Here is a 21,589-nt window from a genome sequence, read left to right on the forward strand (position 1 = left end):
TCTTGTTGCACAAGACGCCATGCGATTAAAGGCCCCCAAGTGTGACGTAACATGTATTATTTAAATACACAAACACTATTCATTCTCTTTAACTCTCTTGTTTTAACCACACAATCGAAAGTATGCACACATTCACCCTACATTCATCCCACTATGTACAAGTCAAATACTCCCTCATTCCAAGAACAAGAAGCTGTTACTGATATTGTAAGTGTTCAAACGCGAATAATATTTTTTGTATCAGTGCTTTCTTGGTGATATCTAAGCAAAATTATGCTTTAGAGAAAACCCTTGACGCGTCAAACTTTAGGAAGGATGGGGAGAATGACAGCAAAGAAAGAAAAGATGGCAATGAAGAAAAAGAGGAGGATGATCAAGTAGATATCCCAGCAATTATATTAGTTGCCCCATAAAGTCTAGTTCATTGCTTGAGAGTAATAAAGAAAAAACTTGGCATTTGGACGTTAAGAATGGACTCAATAATATTGGTTTTGTGCAAGCCTGAGGGCGAAGTTCATGTGCACATGCACGCGCCGAAAGGCAAACGTGGCATGCTCCTGCAGACACTTCTCTGGGACCAAGCGTGACATTTTGGCTGGAGGTCTAAAAAATTTCTAAGTTGAACACACCACAGGAAAGGCTCTTTTTTTTTATTTTTTTTTTATTTCCAAGTCATTTACACCACAGGGAGCTTTTTTTTTTTTTTTTTTTTTTTTTTTTAAGATGAGAATGATGGGAGGTAAATTTCGTAATGAATAAATGAGGTTGTGAAATGAGAGCAAGAAAAACAATAGCATGCTTCACATGTAGGCCATTTTCTTGTGATCTGCAAACTTTGCTTAAAAAAAAATGACAACCTTTCCTGCGGTGTTTTCGACTTAAGAAATTTTTTTAAGCAAGTCCCAGCCGGTGAGAGAGAAGAGCAAGCCACATTTGGCTTCCAGCACGTGCATGTGCACATGAACTTCGTCCTCAGGCTGGTGACGAGCCTAGTGAACCCATCTGATACTATATAAACACCTGAACACTGCCAGACTACTCTACGTCCCTTAAACAATATTCCTAGTATACATCTGAACTTTTGCAAGAGATGTGTCAATACTTCGACAAACATGTAACATTTAATGGCTACATCACAGCCCTTGGATTGTGGAAGCGCTGAAAGTATGCGGAAAACGGGAACCATTTGTGTTTTTACTAGCAACAAGCGTGGTTTCAAAAAAGGGTGCCTCCAAGGAACAGATCCTATATCCTTCATTGCTCAAAAGAGACAATCTTGTCTTTTCTGCACCCCAAAAGCTCGCCATAATCCTATTGAAGCGTTCAGAGGCATTATTTGCCTCATGGTTTGAGGATTAGCAGACTTTCAGTCAAGTTTTATTGTTTTGAACAACACAGTAAATCCTGTCCATTCGAAGTAGTCCCTCTGGATGGCAGCTATCCAGGGGATGCTAATCATTTCTGCTAAATTGCGGTGAAATCAGAGCAGATTTGGAAAACCAACAAGCATCGAACAGTCGCCTAAAGAGAACTCAGCGAAACACAAAAAATTGTCATGAGTTTCCAGGCACAGTGACATGCTACGATTCTTTTTATGGCTGTGCTTCTTGTCGGCGATGAAATCTGTATGCTCACACATGGTGTGGCGTTATTTTTAGGCTGTAGTAGATTCATTGCAAATGAGCTGAGGATTGCAAGCAAGGCTAAGTTAAAAAAAAAAAGCCGCATGATGTCAATTAAGATAAAACTGCGATCGATCTTTGGTACTGCATAAATATTTATTATTTGTGGTGGAGTTATAATCCAAGTGTGAAAGGCTAACAAATTAAGGCGGATAAAATTTCGTCCATGCGACCTTTGGTTTCCATTCCAGGCTACAACAATGTTCCTTGGTCTGTGAGCCCTTTTTTTCAACACATGACAAAATATATACAAGTAAAAAAAAAAAGGCACATAGGCATATGTAGAAGTAGATGGGGGTCAATGATGCTTAAGGAACAGGAGAAAATGCCGGAGCAGGTACAGGTACCATCTAACGTGCTCTAGCCGTCAGTATAATATATAAGGAACACATTTTTAAGTTCCTTACAAGGAAATGATAATAAACCAAGTGCCGCAATTAAAAAAAAAAAAAAAAAAAAAAAAAAAAAAGAAAAAGCCCGGTCATCAAATTGTTCATGCTTGTTTTTATTGTACTCAGTTGAATGGGCTAGGCTGTTCCATGTTTAGTATTGATGTGCTGAGGCCCATTGATGACGGATCTTGCATATAAAAGAGGTCACTTAATCCCTTTTTTTTAAAAAAAAATTTTCCTTTTTTCTTTACTTCCAATTTTCATTAATATCGCCTTCAACACTACTCATTCTATACTTCACATTAAAATAACAAAAGAACTCAAGCGGTCAACCAACATTGCTATCGATGCCATCAAGACATTTATCACCCATGTTTACACATCTTCATAGAAAAGTTTCTGATCTTGTTCATGGCCGTAAGCAGGATGACGATGCTGCCCATGATGGTGATGTTCAAGACGCCAACTTGGTTCCCACTGATGATCCAGTTGCAAATGCTAATCCTTCCAACAATTGGGACTATACCATCGTTTTTCGGGGCGCCAAGGTAATATAGATCGTATCAGAATAACTGTTGTGAAGTTGATGGTCTTGATATAAAGAAGTAAAGGGATGGCACACGACTCACTCTCGGAAAATTTTTTTTATTGAATCTAGGATCTACTTCGAGGCGACCTGTTAAGTTCTGATCCTTTTCTCGAGGCATACCTTGGACCACCAGAGGATAAAGAGTCGCTTTCGTTTGTGTAAGTCATTTCTTCCTCGTCTAATTATTCCTTTGGTCTTTTTTTTTTTTTTTTTTTTTTTTTTTTTGAGGGCTCACAGCCTTTTTCTTTTTTTTTTTTTTTTTTTTTTTCTAACTCCTCTTCCATTTTTGTACACTACACTTTCTAAAAAAAAATTTTTTTTTTTTTAGCACTGGTGTCCAATGGTCGACTTTGAATCCAACTTGGGATGCAACTTGGCATCTGTTGAATGTTACAGATGGTATGCCGCTTCAGATCTTGGTGAAAGACAAGAACAAGATGGCAGCCGATACTGATCTTGGCAGAGCAGAACTGATCCTCGGATCCAAACTCGAAGGGACACGGGAACATGTGCTTGATATCTGGCAATCTGATGACCGCAAGCATGGTCAAGTTTTGATACAGGTAAGATAAAAAAAATACCTCTTTGTTTTATTATTATTATTGTCGTTGTTGATCACTATTCCAAGTTCAACCAAGGAGAGGAACGCGCAGCAATAGTGACTCATGCAAAACATTCATACCAAAAAAAAAAAAAAAAAAAAAAAAAATTAGACGATTGCTTCCCGAAGTGTTGGAAACTCTGCAGCTCTGGAGAAAGCATCCACTAGAGGCCCAGCTCGTTTCTCTCGCCACACCAGTTATGCTGCCGGTGTTTTGACACGGGAAAAGGCTTTTGAGTTCTACACCTACCGAGTTCGTCTTTATCATCTCTTTGAAGTCTTTGGAAATGATCCTCGGTTTTACCAACACTGGAACACGGAATATGATGCTGCCAAGCGCATCTTTGCAGACTCATTGGAGGGCCTTAACATCCGCAACGCATTGCATTCTCAACACTCATACCTCTACCGTCACAGTCGCACGACTCTCTATGATCAATTGGAGACAGCAGATCATTTGGGTCAACTTTTGCATGGCGACCGCTTGAAAAAGGATCAAAATCTGGACTTGAAGACGATCGTGTTTACATATTCGATTGTTCCAAAGGGCCTCTACTTTTCAGAAACGGGCACTGCTTTTTTCCAAGACTTCATGTCCAAGCATGCTATGCACGCTAATCGAGCCACAGAGGTGATGTATTCTGGAGAGTTCCGTCTGTTCAGAGATCCGGACCATAATGATGATTGGACTCTATTGATTGATAACAACTCTGGTACATATGGTCCTAAAAAGGAAGAGTTGTGGAAGGTACAGAGGGTCTTTGAGTTAAACTTCCCAGACTTGGTGGTCAGGGCTGTAGATAGAGAGGATCCCTATCTTCTGGAGATCAAGGAGGCGACCAAGCAAGCTGAAGCTATGCAGGCATCTCAACAGTCTCAAAGGTGGACACTTTTCGGTGGTATTAACAGCAAAACCGAAGAAACGATGCCACCAGCTGAGCATGTATGCGAGGTGTAAAAAAATAATAATATAATAAGTCATATACTGAGGATTATATTTATACCAAAACAACAACAATAATGAGTACATTGCAATAAACAACGTTCTTTTTTTTTTTTTTTTTTTTTTTTTTTTTTACGTCTGGGACGAGTAAAAGTATTAGAAAAGTACTATTAGTACATTATTAAAAGCTATAAAGGCGAAAGTGTTATAGCGCATGAACCGATATTACAGGAAAAAACAGTACAGGGAAGGAAGGGGAGGAGAAGAGATTGAGAAGTTACATCGTTCAAGAGCTTATGGGATAGGGTGATCTGGATCCCTGCCCCGCAAAACAAACGCGTCTGTTGCTGTTGCTTTGTTTTGCTGCCTTTCTTGGTGGCTGATTTGGTCCGGAGCACGTGACATATAGAAAAAATTTTCAATAAAAACAATCCCAAAGCTTGACTCCACTTTCATCCTTACTTCTCTTTCACTATTTTTTTTTTTTTTTTCCCCTTCCCACTTGGTAAGTCTATCAACAGAACGCGTAGCGCGCAACATGGAACACACATGTACACTACACTACACCTATAAAGATATATGCATATGTATCTTTGTCCATATCTATATCCATATCCATGTCCACATACATAAACATCATTATTTACCGAAAGAAAATAAAAAAAAAAAAAAAAGAAAAAAGAGAAATAAGGCTCACGATGGTCTATAGTAATTTGCGTTTGATCTGGGCCTTGTTGCCGTGGGACCTCGCCGGGTCCTATATAGCGGTCTTGTGCTTTATGAAACCCCTACTTTGCTGAAGCCATTTTTTTTTTCTTTCTTTCTTTTCTTTTTATTTGGGTACCGTCATTTTTTTTTTTTTTTTTTTATATTGGATTTCTCACTAATGCTTATTCTTAAAAAAAAGATAGGATTTTTTTTTTTGTACACATCTCTGGACCCATAACGCGTTCTTATCAGTCGATATTAAATCAAGGTGGTAAGTCTTCATCCAGTTGTTAGAACAAATAAAAAAAAAAAAAAAAAAAAAAAAAAGAGAGAAAGTAAGCAATGATTAGAACGATGTTCGCTTACCTGAGAGCTTAGTTGCTATGCGGACCATACCATTTATACACCAAGATCTCTGAGTCTTACTTTCTCTTATTTGATAAAGTTGAAAAAAAAAAAGGCAGCGTTGGTTATGATATTTTGTCTAATCTCTCTTTCTTTTTTTTTATTACTGTTGTATTTGGTAACTAGAATTTGAGCATAGGTTGGTTACCTTTGTTTTTATTTTCTTTTAAAGAGATTAATGAGAATCATATTGCTTGCTAAAGAAAGAAATAAAATGATAAAAAAAAAAAAAAAAAAAAGGACGCCTGTGCCTTGTATGAACGTGTATATCTACGTGATCTCGAATGATGGATAAATGCTTTCTACTCATTTCAGCTCGATGAAAATAGTTCGAATTGATAATTGTTTTATGACGTGTTCTAAATGAATGCTGCTTTATTTTTTTAATTTTTAATTTTTTATTTTTTTGTCTACATATTGAGTGAGAAGGGATTTGAAAACGATGCTGATGGGTTCGATGTTGATGCGGCAGAAGTTGAGAATGGATCCAAGTCATCAATCGAAGGGTATTTTGCAGTGGCAGCCGTGGTTAAAGGCTTCGTCCACTGTCCAAACATATCATTCACATTATTATTGTTGTTATTGCTACTAAAGGTAGATGCAGGGGCCGTCATGGATCGAGGAGTGTTCGACAAAGAGAATGCAGATTCAAAGTTTGCGCTTGATGGATAGGCAGAGGCTGCTGCTGTTAGTATTGTTGTTGTTGCCGTATGTACTCATCAAATTTTGAGGCTGTTGCTGCTGTCCTCCAGTCATTGCGAAAGGATTGGGAGACCTGGTTCCGGTGGAGTTGAGTCCGATGCTTGAAAAGTAATCCTGAGCCTGTTGCTGCATTCTGCCAAACGGGTCAATCAAGGATGCTTGCGTTTGGAATGGTTGTGAGGCCATTGTTGGGGCATGCTGCTGCTTTGCAAACATGGCAAAAGGATTGCTTTGTTGTCCTGCACTGTTGCTGTTGCTATCATTGTTTACAGTTGCTGCTGGAGCAGATTGAGGATAATCAGGCATAAAAGCTCTCTGAAGTTGCGGCATCTGCTGCTTACTGAACGGATTGGATCCTCCGGTTGACTGCGGTGATAATGAAGCCGAAGCCGAAGCCGAAGTAGTTGAAAACGCAAGTGTGGGTGACAAAGATGATGATGGTGTACCATGGATACTTGAATTTGAAAGGCTTGACATTGAAGCTGTTTGATGCTGACCATGGCTCAGAACAGACAAGTAGTCATCAAATGATTTTGTACCTGTGATAGATCCAGCTCCAATGCCTGCCACAGCAGGGCCTAGTGATGAGGTCATAGTTGAGCTGTAATCCAATCCTTGCAATGGGTTCTGTGGCTGTGCTACTTTTGACAAGGAAAATGGGTCATCATTCAATGAAGCCAATGCGTTTTGAGTGTTGGAGGACGAGGTTATTGGGAGCGTATTGAAAACATTCCTTGACTGAGAAAGCATGGATGTTTGTGAGGGTGGGGCATGGGCAGATGTGAATGTGGGAGGGAGATGTGAACTACTATTGTTGCTACCTGTGGGTGACTGAGGTGAACTCATATGCATATTGTTGAATGAGCTTGTCATAAGCGAGAATGGATCAGCTGTAGGATCGAGTGCTGCGGGTGTCGCCACAAATGTTGGTGCTGTTGATCCTGATCCAAAGACAGAAGAATGATAATTTTGAGAGAAGTCCCCTGCCCCTGTCTCTGCTCTTGTCGCTGCTCCTGCTCCTGATGTGTTTCCACCAGTCATTAGACTGGCAAAAGTATCGAATGATCCAAGGGATTGTTGTTGTTGTTGCTGTTGCTGGTGGAACTGATCTTGCTGATCCTGTTGATATTGTTGCTGTTGATGGTAATAATACTGCTGTTGCTGGTGTTGTTGTTGTTGTGTATTCTTTGATCCCACAGCATTGAAGGGACTGGACGCTGCGCTTGAGAGATTGGTTGACTTTGAAATAGTAGATCCGCTGTCCGAGCTGATAGTTGAGGACTTTCTGCTCAAGGTCTTTTCAGGCACTGCAGGCGCAGATATAATCATGTTCTATTAGAGAGTTAGAAGATAATGCAGATTCGGGTTAAAAATAGGTTAGGGAATTAGTAAAATTTAACATGATCGCTGTGTTCACACATTAATTCCATTTGATGATGAATTTGTGGAGCTCACAAAATAAAATAAATTACTATGCTTTTTGACCTACTAAATTATCAACGCTCTGGCTTTTCGTCACAGCTCGGACACGGTCCGGAACAGCAAGTCCGCTAGAACTGGTGTTAGGCGCTGAGGGATTTTGTGGGCTAGTGAAGTGAGGCTCAGAAGCATTGTTGTTGGCGCTGGTGCCTCCGTTGGGATCCTGATACCATTGTTTCTTGACATATTTGGCTCTCATGAATTGACGGACTTCGTCCACCTCATGTGCATCTGGTTCTGGGTATTCTCGCCAGGACCATGTTGCCAACCAAATGCTCTTGGCGACCTAGATGTGTCACAAAGAGGATTCAAAGAACAAACGAGGACATTAATACAAAGATGGAGAAGGCAAGATGGTATATCATATCATGCGAAGGAAATGAAAAATAATAAACAAAGTTAATGGATCCAAATGCTCCATCGTTTCTTGTTGGAGTTTGATGTGATCCTCCTCTTATCAAGTGGTGGGCTCACATCCTCGTTTCTTGCTTCGTATCCAGAAACTGTTGCGTATTGCTCCAAAAGAAAGGCAAGGCTATTGTATTTTTGCCGTTTGATTGCCAGACCTAGTTCCTCTTTGCTCTCTTCGTCTCTGTCTCTCTTTCTCCCTGAATCTCAGTGATGTTGTGAGCAGGGTAGTATGAAGAAAAATAAATTATAGTGTGTTTTTGTGTGGATAAAATGGAAAAGTAAGTGCGCATTGACAGGAAAGAAGAGTTTTGTTTGTTGATTCGTTTTTTGTTAAAAAAGACTGGTTGTTGTGAAAAGCGTATTTTTTCCTGTGCAGTGTTGATTTGTCCTGAAGTCTTGTCATCCTTCAGAGATTTGTTTACACGATGCATGCATGTGGATTGTTTTATAATATCGTGTGGTCTTACCCCATTGCCCCCCTTTTGCAGACCAGAAACCTCCTCGGGAGTGAAGGTGGACGCTGAAATAGACTTGACCCTGTGATTGAGTTCACGGCTACCGACAGTGTATAATTTTTTTTTTTTTTAAAAAAACAAACAAACAAACACGCAATGATGATGGGAATAGATAGCCAGAGGAGGTAAGTGCGAGGTGAGTAAAGATGGAGCAGAAATTCAGTTTTTCAAACAGATTGATTTGGGACAGATGTTACAGGAAGTGTACATGCAACATGGATTAGATGAATGTGTAGGATTAAATCAAGGAAAATGAAATACATACTGCAAACCAGAACATTTCTCGCAGATGAATGTATTGTTGAACAGATTAGCATAGACATTGACCTATCAAAAGAGGAAAAAGAGAATTAAGGTATTTAGTGTCCGATATCGCTTCTGTGTTTGTAAATTGCTGTTATTAGGTGTTGAGTGTTTCATTTTGATACCTTGGATGGGCAGTCGAAGCACTTTTTATTCTCTGGCAACTTTAGGAGACCAGACAAGATCCTAAGCCATGAAATGAATTTTTTTTATAAAAAAAAAAAAAAGAAATGTAATGGAATGGCAAAATGGTTGTGTAGAGATGGAATGCAATGTTAAATGTCGAACGGTCAGTTTTTGAAAAACAAACATTGTAAAGAAAGAGATAGAGGAATTGGCTGTACCTGGAGTGTTTTTCATCAAGTCGTCGTGACATGATCGGTTGTCAAATGCGATAGAGTAGCACCGAAGGAAAGAGAAGAGAGAAAAGAGAAAAGGGAAAAGGGAAAAGGGAAAAGGGAAAAGGGAAAAGGGAAAAGAGGAAAGAGGAGGGAGGAAAGAGGAAAGAAGAAGGAAGCAGAAAGAGTAAAATTGATGAAAAGGTAAAGACGGAAGAGAAAGAGACGATAATGCTATCATTGCTTTCATAACTTAATGTATTTCCAGTCATGTATTAAGTACAAATCTCAAGAGCATGAGCATGGGCGAGAAAAGTCTGTTTGGTTACAGTAAAGTGATCTGTGTCCATGCCAGATATTTTATTTTCCTGTCATCTCTCTCTTTTTTTTTTTTTTTTTTTTTTTTTTGCATCCTTTTTGCTCAACCGTCTTTCATTCTCCAACCTTTATATTTCCCTTTACTCTTTATTTTTTTTTTTTTACGACACAGCACAGTCAACAAACGATCATATTCATCACTGTCATCATTATTCTCATCAATTAATTCCTCATTACTCTCGACATATAACAGCATTCTTTCCATACTCACAAACGCACCAACCTCTTTCCGTCACTTGAAACCATGGGAAACGCCATCACCAAAAACTATGAAGGTGTGGTTACGACTTTTCTCTACAATCATTCATGGTTGCTGACACAATTGAACTCATCGTACAAAAAACCGTTTTTTTTTTTTTTTTTTTTCCTCCTTCATTCTTCAGTGGGCGGACAAATTGCCAGTGCAGGATTATGGAAGATCCATCGAGGCACCAAACGCACTACAGGACAAGAAGTCGCTGTATTCGTATCAACTCTGTCTTTCTTTAGTTCTTCCCAATTTTCCTCACCCGATATGTCGAGTGAAAGAAAAAAGAAAAAAGAAAAAAAAGGACTTTAGCACAAGGAGATCTCTGTACTATTCATACTGTTTTTTTTGCGTGGATGTTGTTGGTTGTTGATGTTCGTCTCTGTTTGGTCCTTTTATGCGTTGATTTGCTATTATGTCTCTTCCAAACAACAGTTCTTGGCACAATGATGCCACTATATATTCCTTGACTTCGTGTCTTGTTGTGTTGTTGCTCTTCTTTCTCTCTATATATTGATAGATCTTCGAAAAGAACATTGTCGAAACTATCAACTCATTGCGGAGACAAGTACCATCTAAACGCGATCAGGAACGCGTCTACGAGTTTTTAAAGAAAGAGGTATGAACTGTTAACATGGCGTTTTTTTTTTTTTTTTTTTTCTAATACAATTTTCAATCTCTGTTTATAGGCAAGTCAATTGGCACGACTGCGACATCCTTGTATGCTGGAGGTTGTAGAGCCAGTCGATGAATCGCGAACTGCCATCGCCTTTGCAACAGAACCTATTTTTGCATCTCTCTCCAATCTGCTTGGCAATTATGAAAACTTACCGTCTGTGTCAGAAGACATCCGCAAATTTGAACTTGACGAACTCGAGGTATACAAAGCAGAGTAGCACACAAATATGCGTTACCATGGAAGACAATCAAATCTGGATGTTCAGGATGACGACTTCTCATCAGTGCAATGGGTCGCTTTATATCTTATAGATGCAAAAAGGACTTTTACAGCTTGGAAAGGGATTACAATTCTGTCATAACGACGCCAAGATCGTTCACGGAAACTTGATACCAGAAGCCATTTTTCTAAACGCGAAGGGTGACTGGAAGATCGCAGGGTAATATGACATTAGATCCAAGGGTGTCTGAGTGATCAGACGGCCATATTAATACGCGCCGAACGAAAATGATAAGAACTATCTTGCTCAACATTTTTCTCTTTTTTCTTTTTCTTTCTTTCTTTCTTTCTTCATCCAGATTTGGGTTCAGCACCTTCTTATCACCAGATCCAAATATTCCCACACATGTTGAGTATTGGAATTATGATCATGAGCTTCACCCATATTGTCAAAGGGACCTCAACTATCAAGCACCAGAATATGTACTGGACCGGAAGCTAGATCCTTCAAATGACATGTTTGGCATTGGATGTTTGGCATACTCGGTGCTTAACAAGGGATCACCTCTGCTTCAAACACACGGAAATCTCAATACTTATCGCCAACAAATTGAAAGGATTGGTCAGCAGCGATATGAAAAGTTCCCCGCACATCTTGCAGGTAGGTATATATCCGCCCTGTCATTCCATACAAGCTAGTTCATATAACCATCAGGTTGTCTCATAGCATCATTCTACATGACTATAGATGCTATGACACGGCTTATCACGAGAGATCCCAGTATGAGAATGAACGCCATTGAATTTCAATCCAGCAAGTTTTTCGACAATATTCTTGTTTCGACCATGAAATACATGGAAAGCTTTGCAGAAAAGACCAGAGACGACAAGGGTCAATTTATGAAGGGTCTGCTTCGTGTGTTGTCTCAGTTCCCAGAACGCGTTCTGTATAGGAAGGTATGTAATATCGCCCCCGTACTGAAAGAGCTGTTTAGCTTGTTATCACCTACTCTAACAGTGATTTATGTGATTCATTAGATTTTGCCGGCTCTTCTGGATGAGCTTAAGGATCATGCCCTGCTACCATATACCCTTCCCAACGTGTTCTACATTGTTCAGAAGATGACCCCAAAAGAGTTTGAGGAGAGAGTCCTTCCATCTCTCAAACCGATCTTCTTGGTTCGGGAACCTATGCAGAATCTGTTGACATTGCTGGAGAAGATTGAGCTGTTACATCAGAAGGCAAGTGGGCAGGTCTTTAAGGAAGAGATCATGCCCCTTGTTTACTGTGCTTTAGAGCCCAAAAACCCACCTTCCGTTCAGGAGAAGGCTCTTAAGACAGTACCGGGAATCATGGAGGCACTAGACTATACGACTGTCAAGGCGTCGCTGTTTCCTAGGATCGCTGTAGGTTTACTAAATGTCATTATAACTCAACAGCTTTTATTCGTCAATGGCTATATCTTCAATATTCATTTTTATCTGAGGCTTCTCTGTAATAGACTCTTTTCGCACAAACTACTACCCTATCTGTCAAGGTGAACACGTTACTTTGTTTCCTCACCATCATGAAGATCTTGGACAAGTTCACTATTACTGAAAAGTTGATTCCATTGCTGCGTAATATTAAAACCCGGGAAATTAATGTCACGGTAAGCTAGAAACTAATGTTGTTAGCCTTTTTTTTTTTTTTTTTTTTTTTTTTTTCTGTGAATCTCTCTGAACTTTTCCCGTCAATGAATGATAATAGATGGCCACTCTTCAAGTATATCAGGAAATGGGTAAATATATGGACAAAGAAGTGATTGGAAACAACATTATTCCACATTTGTGGCATTTGGCTCTTGGACCGAATTTAAAAGTGGAGCAGGTATAAATCTTCAGGTTTTTATTATAATTATGTAGTAGTTGAACTTGACTACTGATAGCTTAATCAATTATTGGTATGTTATGTCTATTTGTTATTTATTTTCTATTTTTTCTATTTTGTAATTTAAAACCGTACCAATTAGTTCGAAACATTCATGGCGGCGATTCAGGAGCTCACGACCAAAGTACACCAGCAGCACTTGCGCCATCTTCAGGATTTGAAAAAGCTTGAGGACCAGACTAAGAACTTTGCTGCAAGTTCGAATCCGAGTGTAACAGCAAACGGCGGAGATACAACGCTGAACGACTTTGAAAAGCTTGTTGGGGGCGGGATGGGCCCATCTTCGGGCGCTACGACGCCTAGTTCAAATCATGCATCGTCTTCCGAAAATCCGTTCAAGATTGCATCGGACAATCCTTTCTCGCCCAGTAGTTCAAAGAGCTCTTCATTGGATATGTTTGGAGAAATGGTAAGTATGGTAACTTTTAGATTGCTATGTCTAGGTAGCATAATACGTGTTTACATTTATTAAGCTATATTACATTTCTGCTCTGATCTTTTCAGGCTGCTTCTCTTCCTTCAACCCCCTCAAACCCAATATCATTCAGCTCTAATACTCCTGTCATGAAACCAGCGACGACTAGCATGTTTGGAGCTGTTTCGGCTGATCATTCATTAGCGATGAGCAATTATAGTGGCTCACGACCATTGACCCCAACAACAGCCAACCAGGCCTCCACCCCAACAGCAGCGACATCCTCGTTCTCTATACCCCCTCTTAACAAGACACTTTCTAGCTCGTCCACCTCGAGCTACACGTCTACAACATCCACACGCCCACCGTTCTCTCAGCCACAGCAAAAGCCTGCTGGTACGCCACCATTGTCTCATACCTTAGGAAACTTGTCTTCGTCTTCTTCGGCCTTTGGAGGGTTCCAATCTGCTTCATCCATGTCTCAAACAATTCAGCCGATGGCAGCAAACAACACTGGTGGATTCCAATCGAATGGGGTTGGTAACAGCAGCATGGGATTTGGTATGGGTGTGATGACATCGACGCCAGCTTTGACACCCACTCGTCCAGCTTCAGGAACAGGGATGGCGCCAATGAAGCCTATGGTGCCCATGATGCCATTGCAACCCACAAATACAAACAACTCGGCTAACAAATTCGGACAGAGCAACATGTCACAGCACAAAGGCAAGAATTCGGACTTAGGCATGTTTGACCCCTTTTCATAAAGAATATTTGATGGCATTACTCCATGCAACAAAGCATAATAACAATAAAGAACATGGCCTGAGATATTTAAATTAGAACTGATTATTGAAATAAGAATGATATAACGTTGGTGAGAAAAAAGACACGCAGTTCCTATCCGAGATAACAGAATAAGTTTAAAAAGTTTATCGGCGAATCAGCCAGTAAGGTGGCAATTGCACGCACAAGCACCCTTTTACCCCTATTTTTTTAAAAAAAACGTTTAGGCAGGTGAACCTTTTTACTCCTTTTTTTTTTTTTTGTGGTACTGGGTGTGGTCTGTTATTGGCGTACAAAAGAGGGAAAAAAAGGAGAGTGTGTAATGTTGAAGACAAGGACGCGTCTGAAAAATCAATCAGGAACAAGGAGTAAGCGACCAACCAGGTCACAATGGCATGGTCAGGGGTGGGCTGCATGTGTTTTACAAACATTATGTGATTATTTAATAGATGTAAAAGTATGTGTATATAAACACAATTGAAATAATGGACTACAGTATTAATGCTAATGCCATCCATCATCCGCAAGAAACGAGGCCATTGAGGAGGCTAATAATGTCCATGGGTAATAGAGTAAACAAAACATAAAATATGGAGTCTTTTTTTTTTTTTTTTTTTTTCTTTCTTTTTTTCTTTTTTTTTTTTTTTGGTCTTTTTGTCTTTCTTTCTTTCTATTTTTTTTTTTTTTTTTTTTTTTTTTTTTTTCTTTTTTGGATGGTCAGTCGTGCCTTCGTTCCTACGATCCACGATCTATGAACCTCCCTACTCCCTATCCTCCCTCTCCTTCTGTCTCTGTTCTCTTGGCCAATAAAAACCGCTTGACGAAAATCCCTATCCTTCCTTTGGCTGACGAAGCATTGATTGACAGATTAAGAATAAGGGATTCTTATTTCCTCATTGTCTTCAGCACGGTCGTCCATACCTTTTTATTTTTTATTTTTTATTTTTTTATTTTTTTTATTCCCTCCCCTTATGACCTTTACTTTAATAGCTTTTAGTAATAATCTTACTTTTTTACACGAATTTTTATCCCAATTTTTTCTTCACGTAACAGTCTTTCTCTCTCCTTTCTTTTTTCTTTTTTCTTGTTTTCGTGCACCATAATTAATTAATGTCGTCGACAGGCAAAGTTCTCTTGGAAACAGGAATAAGAATAGGAGCACACACAGCATCAAAAAGCCTTGCCTTAACCATCATGCGGACATGGATATGGACATGGATATCAGTGGTATTGAAGGCATTGATGGCTACTTCAATCATTACACCAATATGTGCTGCGCCTACACCTGCATCTGCGTTTGCACCCGCGTTTGCAATAGCGTCTGGGAATGAGACTCGGGGAGATTCATCTTTTGTACCCCAAACCGTATCAAAAATGGCCGTTGGAGGCAGTGTGGATTCTCAAGACAGTACAACAAAAATTATTGGTTTATCTCTGGCTATTGGGAGCGGTAAGTACGGCTTTTTTTTTTTAAAAAAAAAAAAAAAAAAAAAAAAAAAAAAGAAAAGAAAAGAGCGTGGACTAATTTTTTTTTTTTTTTTTTTTTTTTTCTCAAAAAAAATGTGTCTAGGGGTTTTGATCGGTTCAAGCTTCGTTTTTAAAAAGAAGGGTCTGATCAACTGCACTAGGAATGGCATGCTTGCTGGAGAAGGATATGCATATCTAAAATCAATGATGTGGTGGACAGGAATGATTATGAGTAAGTTGAAAGATAGGATGTCAAAAAAAAAAAAAAAAAAAAAAATGGAATTGCTGTGTTGTTAAATATAAATGTGATTTTTCCTTTTCTCTTTCCTTCTTCCACGCTCCGTAGTGGTAGTAGGCGAAGTATGCAATTTTGTTGCGTACGCATTCGTACAGCCGATCCTGGTAACGCCTCTCGGAGCTCTGAGTGTTGTCATTTGGTAAAGTAGGGCGGTGGAATATATGTATAGATATTTATTTTGTTCCTAAAACGTAATTTATTTATAATTTATCTTTTTTTTTTTTTTTTTTTTTTAGTGCCGTCTTGTCTTCCATCTTTTTACAGGAACGTCTCAACTTGCAAGGAAAAGTCGGTTGTGCGCAATGTATCATCGGCGCAACTATAATTGTTCTTCATGCACCCCAACAAAGTGCTGTCAAGACCATCCAAGAGTTTCAGCATTTTATGGCTCAGCCTGTATTCTTGTCATGGATGATCCTCATCGTCTTGGTATCTCTCTGGCTCATCTGGAAAGCTGGCCCACGGTGGGGGAAGGAGCATATGATGGTTTATATCGGCATCTGTTCTTTGATTGGATCCCTCTCAGTAGTGGCCACTCAGGCTCTCGGTGCTGCCATTGTGCACAACATCTCTACAGGTGAACCTCAATTCAATATTTGGTTTACGTATTTTGTAATCATCTTCATGGTCATCACGCTTTTGATCGAGATCAATTACTTGAATAAGGCCTTGAATTTGTTCAACACAGGTAAATTATGACTTGTATGTCTACGCCTTTTAGTAGACATTCTCCATTCTTTTTCATAGGCTTTTTATACATTATAGCTAATGATCAGTCGCTTTTTTTTTCTTCCCTTGCAATTTTCAGCTATGGTAACCCCAACTTACTATGTAACATTCACCTCCGCAACTATAATCACTTCTGCGATCCTCTACCAAGGATTTCATGCATCCGTCGTTGCGATCCTGTCAGTCGTCTTTGGTTTCTTTGTCATCTGTGGTGGTGTTTTACTCCTGCAGACGTCTAAACCTGTAGTTCCTTTACCTCCTATACCTATTCCAGAGAATGCTACGGATGCTTCAGAACTGGAGGCTGCTATGGTTAGCACCATCCTCTATGAAGAGTTGGAACCTACTGCTGCGGATATGCGTGCTTCTCCTTTCAGCAGTATTCGACGAATCAGTCGTGATCTACGTCAACCGAGCATCATCAGCAATCATTATAGTTCCAATAACGTCTTCCAAAGTTCGCCATTGAACCCTAGGGCGGAGAGTTTGCTACAACGGAAGAGAAGGGCCTCGAATGCGACAACAAATACAGCACCATGGTCACGGCCTCAGAGCATTGCAGGCAGCACAACTGCATTTTATCCATCTTCCTCTGGGACATACTCAAGCATGGCGATGGGCCCTAACGGAGCACAAGTTCGGTTACAGTTGTGCGAGATTGTGGTCTCCGATGAGAAGAACGAGACAAGCCGATATCAAGTTTATAGACCTATCCCTACATCCGGCACTTCGCCTGAAACAAACGCGAATATACACTCGACAGGACTGAGACACTCATTGCTGGGGCCCCGAAGAAGTATGTTGGCAGACTCAAGATCATCATCCATCCGATTCAGTCATATTCCTTCACAGCCAGCATCAGCTGACGAAATTAATGAAAAGAGCGACCATTACCATCATCCTCAGTCCACACCTAGTCAGGGCCAGAAGCACTCATCTGCAGTCTCAGGATCAATGTTCTTACCCCCAAGAGTCGCTATCAGTTCGCCTACGCCCTCACCTTCGTCTAATGTCTCAACGTCATCGAATACTGCTTCTATTGCCCTTAATCCTAATACTAATAATGATCCCTCCACAGCACCTTCGCCACAACAACAACAACCTACTATGCCTGCCGCGCTTCTCTTACCGCCGCCACCCAAAACCTCACCTTCATCTGGATCACTGTTGGCTGGGGGGCCCTTCTTTAGGCGACCAACAGCCCCGGTAGCCAATAAGCTCCGACCCTCTTCTATTGCGTCCTCAGCATTTGGTGGAGACATCATGGAAATGAACGATCCTGGCCACACAGGCAAGACTGTCATTTCGATCGAGCCAGTTCAACAGCAGCCGTTGTTTTCATTGTATATAACGCCACCACCACCATCCACCCTTTCCAGCACCACCACGGCCTCAGGCTTCAATGGCTTAAACCACTTCCAGCATCATGGCCCTAAATCAGTCCCTGTATCTTCGCTACCCCTGTCTGGTGCAATCCCAACCAATTCGAATACGCCTTCTTCTACAATTGCTGCTCATATTGCAGGGAATATAAATGGAAAGTCGTTGGGCCAGAAAGCGAGAGAGGGTACAGAGGCTATGGCTGAGGAGGAGAATAAAGCTAAAGAGAGCACTCAAGATGGCACTAATGGTAGTAATAAGCATAATGATAATGATCGTGATGACACTGTTAATGGTAGTGGTGGCAATAATGACGATTATAATCATCAGGAGCCTATAGAAGATGTACGGACTACTGCACCACTATCAAAGCCAACAGCAAAACCAAGACGTAGTCTATTTGGACTCAGCAAACTATTTGGGCTCAAGGAGAGGAACAAGTACGATGAGAAAGTTGATAGTGATGACCATTACCAACCACCATTGGGAACGACATTATCAACGGAATCATCATCATCGACTACTCCACTGAACCCGATAGCAGGAGCAAGGGTAGGGGCGGGAGCAGATGTAGAGGTAGAGGCAGAGGCAGAGATGGAGGCAGAGACGGAGATAGCAATAGTGGCTTCTAAGGGCAACCCACTCACATCTGTATCATCACCATCGCCCACGGCCTTTCATCGAACAAACCATCCAACGACTCGAATCTCGGAAGGAGAAGAAGAGGAAGATGTTGAGGATTTAAAGTCATAAGAAATAATACGCTAATAATAAATTAGTTATGAAAAGTAAAATGAAAATAATGCATTGTTGTTTTATTAATATAAGTATTATTATTATTATTATTATTATTATTATTATAGCTATTATTGTAGTCATTATTATTATTACTGTGGTTATTATTATTATTATATTCATCAATTTCATTATGTTCATTGCTCGTTATGTTCATTACTTTGGTTGTTTTACTATTTTATATACAGTGTCTTTACTTCTTTCCCTACTACAACCCCCGTTTTTACCCGACCCCGCCTTGCCCCGCCCCAGCTTGGGCTTTTTTTTTTTTTTATTTTTGTTTTTTCTTTTTCTTTTTCTTTTCTTTTCTTTTTTTTTTTTTTTTTTTTTTTTACATAATTGTGCAGCATTTTAAAGATTTTTTTACATCATCCCCCTGTTTAGATCTCTTCTCAGTTCTCTTCTTTTCTGATTTTTCCTTAATCTTCAAGAATTTGCTCGATTTCTGAGATCCAGGTTGGGATGGTGATGGAGTTGCATACTTGGAGTAGCCCTTTGTGGAGGTTGTCATCGCAGAGACTGAGGAGGCTATCGTTGTTGTCGTTGGTGTCTTTGTCATGGATGCAAATGCAGATGGATATTTTTCCGAGTATGAAGGTGCGTTGGAACCCTTTTTCTTTGAAGTACGGCCATTACTTGTAGAACCAGTTGTCACGGTGGTATAACTACGGATACTATGGTCACGGCTCTTTCTTCCTCGTTGGCGTGCAACCTCACGGACAAGCCCATAAAACATTTCGTTGATATTAAGACCTGTCTTTGCACTGTAAAGTAATAATAATAATAATAATAATAATATATAAAAAAAATAAAGTTAATAAAAGACGCGCCAGAATAAAAATATATGAAAAAAAGCTTATTTTTCCACACAAACTTTTTTTTTTTTTTTTTTTTTTTTTTTCTCTTTTTCTCTCTCTCTTACCTCGCCTCTACAAAGAGTGCATTAGAATCTTCTGCAAATCGAGCGCCGACTTCTGTAGGGACCTGCCTCTCGCCTTGTAGGGCCAGGTCCCATTTATTACCGACAATAATCATAGGGATGTGTGTGTTGGGACTCTCTTTGGCGCGCCAGATTTGATTACAGAAACCGACTAATTCCTGGAACGAGCCCATGGAAGCAACAGAGTACACGCAAATGAATGCATCTCCAGACCTATAAAGGCAGGAAATAAATATAAAGCGGTCAGACTTCAAGCGTTTACAAAGAAGAGAGAAAGAGAAAGAGAAAGAGAGAGAGAGAGAGAGAGAGAGAGAGAGAGAGAGAGAGAGAGAGAGAGAGAGAGAGAGAAAGAGAGAGAGAGAGAAAGAGGATAGGAGGAGCTGTGATGATGTCGATATATGTATTTTTTTTTTGTTACAAAAAAATTACCTAAAGAATTGATCGTTCCAATGGCCACGATATTCATGTTGGCCAGCTGTGTCGTTGATGTCAAGAGTGTATTCTTGGCCATCCACTTCAATATGTTTACAGTATGAGTCTTCGATCGTAGGATCATATTCGTCATGGAATCTATAGTGTGAAGAAAATGTTTAATCGACAGGGGAGAAAAAAAAAAAAAAAAAAAAAAAAAAAAAGTGTTTTTAGGGTCTATAATTCTATGGTTCATAATAATATCATAGCAATCAATACAGCAAGAATGATGTTTTATTTTTTTTTTTTATAAAAAAAAAAAAAAAAAAAAAAAAAAAAGAAAAAAACTTACTGGTCTCTCAGAAAACGCAATGTCAGGGCTGATTTGCCGACAGCGCCGTCTCCAACGACAACAATAGACAATTTCTGAGGCATATTGGTTGATGTGGTTAAAGGATTTAGAGAAGTTCCCTGAGAGTAAGTGTGAATTCGAGAAATTTTGGCTTGCTTTTTATGAAGGCTCTCGTGTGAGCTTTTGAAGAACGCTAGGATGGATTATCGACGCTTTGTTGTCGCCTTTGTAGGATGGCTATTAAGTTTGAGCTTGGGCCTTCTGCTACGTGTGGTAACTGGCTTTGATCTTGTTACTTGTGCTGTTCCTGCTGCTGCTCTTGCTCTGTGTGTATCTGCAAAGGGGGGAGGTTCACTCACTGAAAATGCAACTAATGAGAAAGACAAAAGTGATGAAGATAGAATGCACGGATGGTCCTGTTATCAAAATAAGGTATGGAGGTTGGCGAATAGATGCGATTAGGCCGCTCCAAGTTCGCGTGGTTTCTTGGTCTAACAGAAATCTAGTGTTGTGGTTGTGGTTAATTTGACGAGGATGAAGACGATTCTTGTTGGAGCTGCTTTGGCTTGGCTGGTGATTAAATGAGTAGGAGGCGTTGCGTTTGTTGTTTCTGCTGTTGCTACTATAATTGTGGTTAATACTTGGATGACCCGTCAATATGATAGCGCAGGTGTCGAGAGTTCGGTTCTGATAGTTATTGACCTTGCTGACTGAAACTTGACAAAGATGAGCCTGGGTGGATGTTGGTGATGTTGGCGGCAGTTGTGGTGGTCGTTAAAAAGCTGATGGTACAATCGGGAGAAATGGGAATTGAAAGGGTGACAGCAGCGATGTCCGAAGTGGGGGCCGTAAATGATACTTTTGTAGTTGCTGAACCTATAATTATTATTGATGATGTTTGGAATATAATGAATAATTTAACAAATGCAAAAAAAAAAAAGAAGAAGAAGAAGAAGAAAAGAGATGATGATGATTAAGGTGATGATGGTTAGATATATACTAGAAATGAGGAGAAGAGAGAAGGAGAAGACGGAAGAAGATAGGAGGGGAAAAAAGAGAAGATTAATGTGAGGAAATAAAATGAAAAATTTAAAATTCAAACTTCGAAATGAAAATGAAAAATGAAAAAAGAAAGAACTTGAAAGTGAAATAAGGCTGATGTAGAAATAAGGATCGCCACAGGACTGATGTTCTGAAGATCAGTAGTCAGAAGAAGGTCAATTCCTTGGATGCTTGGGATGCTGTGGTTTCTGCATTAAAAAAAAAAAAAAAAAAAAAAATCGAGCCCATTTTCCTTTCTTCCCCCCTCTTTTTTTTTTTTTTTTTTTTTTTGTTGATTTCTTTTGTGCTTTAGTGCTTTAGTGCTTTAGCGCTTTAGTGCTTTCACAAATCTGCAAATCTTTTCATCTATAGAGTTTCCTTGCACCTTTCTTCCGTTAAAAAAGTGTATGACCCAAAACCCCATTCTTCTTCATTTCCTTCCTACCTCCTTTTA

At 39.8% G+C, this 21,589-nt stretch overlaps 5 protein-coding genes across 5 annotated transcripts; 3 read left to right on the forward strand and 2 right to left on the reverse strand.

The window, feature by feature from the left end:
• Positions 1 to 2,141: 2,141 nt before the first annotated feature.
• On the forward strand, positions 2,142 to 4,222 carry BCR41DRAFT_334937 (hypothetical protein; the record flags this gene model as incomplete). Its single annotated transcript, XM_022021963.1, has 4 exons — positions 2,142 to 2,622; positions 2,733 to 2,821; positions 2,992 to 3,226; positions 3,377 to 4,222. Exons 1-4 carry the CDS (start codon positions 2,422 to 2,424, stop codon positions 4,220 to 4,222), a joined length of 1,371 nt encoding a protein of 456 aa, XP_021882511.1. The 5' UTR covers positions 2,142 to 2,421.
• A 1,506-nt stretch (positions 4,223 to 5,728) lies between these two features.
• BCR41DRAFT_351070 (hypothetical protein) lies at positions 5,729 to 9,276 on the reverse strand (the record flags this gene model as incomplete). Its single annotated transcript, XM_022023728.1, has 7 exons — positions 9,075 to 9,276; positions 8,856 to 8,916; positions 8,693 to 8,754; positions 8,380 to 8,467; positions 7,512 to 7,787; positions 6,037 to 7,354; positions 5,729 to 6,005 (listed from the first exon to the last, which is right to left on the reverse strand). Exons 1-7 carry the CDS (start codon positions 9,104 to 9,106, stop codon positions 5,731 to 5,733), a joined length of 2,112 nt encoding a protein of 703 aa, XP_021882512.1. The 5' UTR covers positions 9,107 to 9,276.
• Positions 9,277 to 9,493: 217 nt separating this feature from the next.
• BCR41DRAFT_351072 (kinase-like domain-containing protein) lies at positions 9,494 to 13,766 on the forward strand. Its single transcript, XM_022023729.1, has 12 exons — positions 9,494 to 9,721; positions 9,830 to 9,912; positions 10,214 to 10,312; positions 10,383 to 10,571; positions 10,684 to 10,811; positions 10,951 to 11,252; positions 11,340 to 11,548; positions 11,630 to 11,998; positions 12,094 to 12,243; positions 12,342 to 12,461; positions 12,604 to 12,930; positions 13,026 to 13,766. The coding sequence occupies exons 1-12, from the start codon at positions 9,691 to 9,693 to the stop codon at positions 13,701 to 13,703; spliced, it is 2,685 nt and encodes an 894-aa protein (XP_021882513.1). The 5' UTR covers positions 9,494 to 9,690; the 3' UTR covers positions 13,704 to 13,766.
• A 1,516-nt stretch (positions 13,767 to 15,282) lies between these two features.
• Positions 15,283 to 16,842, forward strand: BCR41DRAFT_377387 (magnesium transporter NIPA-domain-containing protein; the record flags this gene model as incomplete). The annotated part of the gene is made up of 5 exons (XM_022027101.1): positions 15,283 to 15,421; positions 15,536 to 15,626; positions 15,724 to 16,175; positions 16,296 to 16,528; positions 16,693 to 16,842. The coding sequence occupies 5 exons, from the start codon at positions 15,283 to 15,285 to the stop codon at positions 16,840 to 16,842; spliced, it is 1,065 nt and encodes a 354-aa protein (XP_021882514.1).
• Positions 16,843 to 18,722: 1,880 nt separating this feature from the next.
• Positions 18,723 to 20,317, reverse strand: BCR41DRAFT_404486 (ras family-domain-containing protein; the record flags this gene model as incomplete). The annotated part of the gene is made up of 4 exons (XM_022029368.1): positions 20,095 to 20,317; positions 19,761 to 19,901; positions 19,314 to 19,544; positions 18,723 to 19,155 (listed from the first exon to the last, which is right to left on the reverse strand). The coding sequence occupies exons 1-4, from the start codon at positions 20,175 to 20,177 to the stop codon at positions 18,723 to 18,725; spliced, it is 888 nt and encodes a 295-aa protein (XP_021882515.1). The 5' UTR covers positions 20,178 to 20,317.
• Positions 20,318 to 21,589: the final 1,272 nt, after the last annotated feature.

Source organism: Lobosporangium transversale (genome assembly GCF_002105155.1).
Source record: "Lobosporangium transversale strain NRRL 3116 chromosome Unknown BCR41scaffold_13, whole genome shotgun sequence".
Classification (NCBI taxonomy): domain Eukaryota; kingdom Fungi; phylum Mortierellomycota; class Mortierellomycetes; order Mortierellales; family Mortierellaceae; genus Lobosporangium; species Lobosporangium transversale.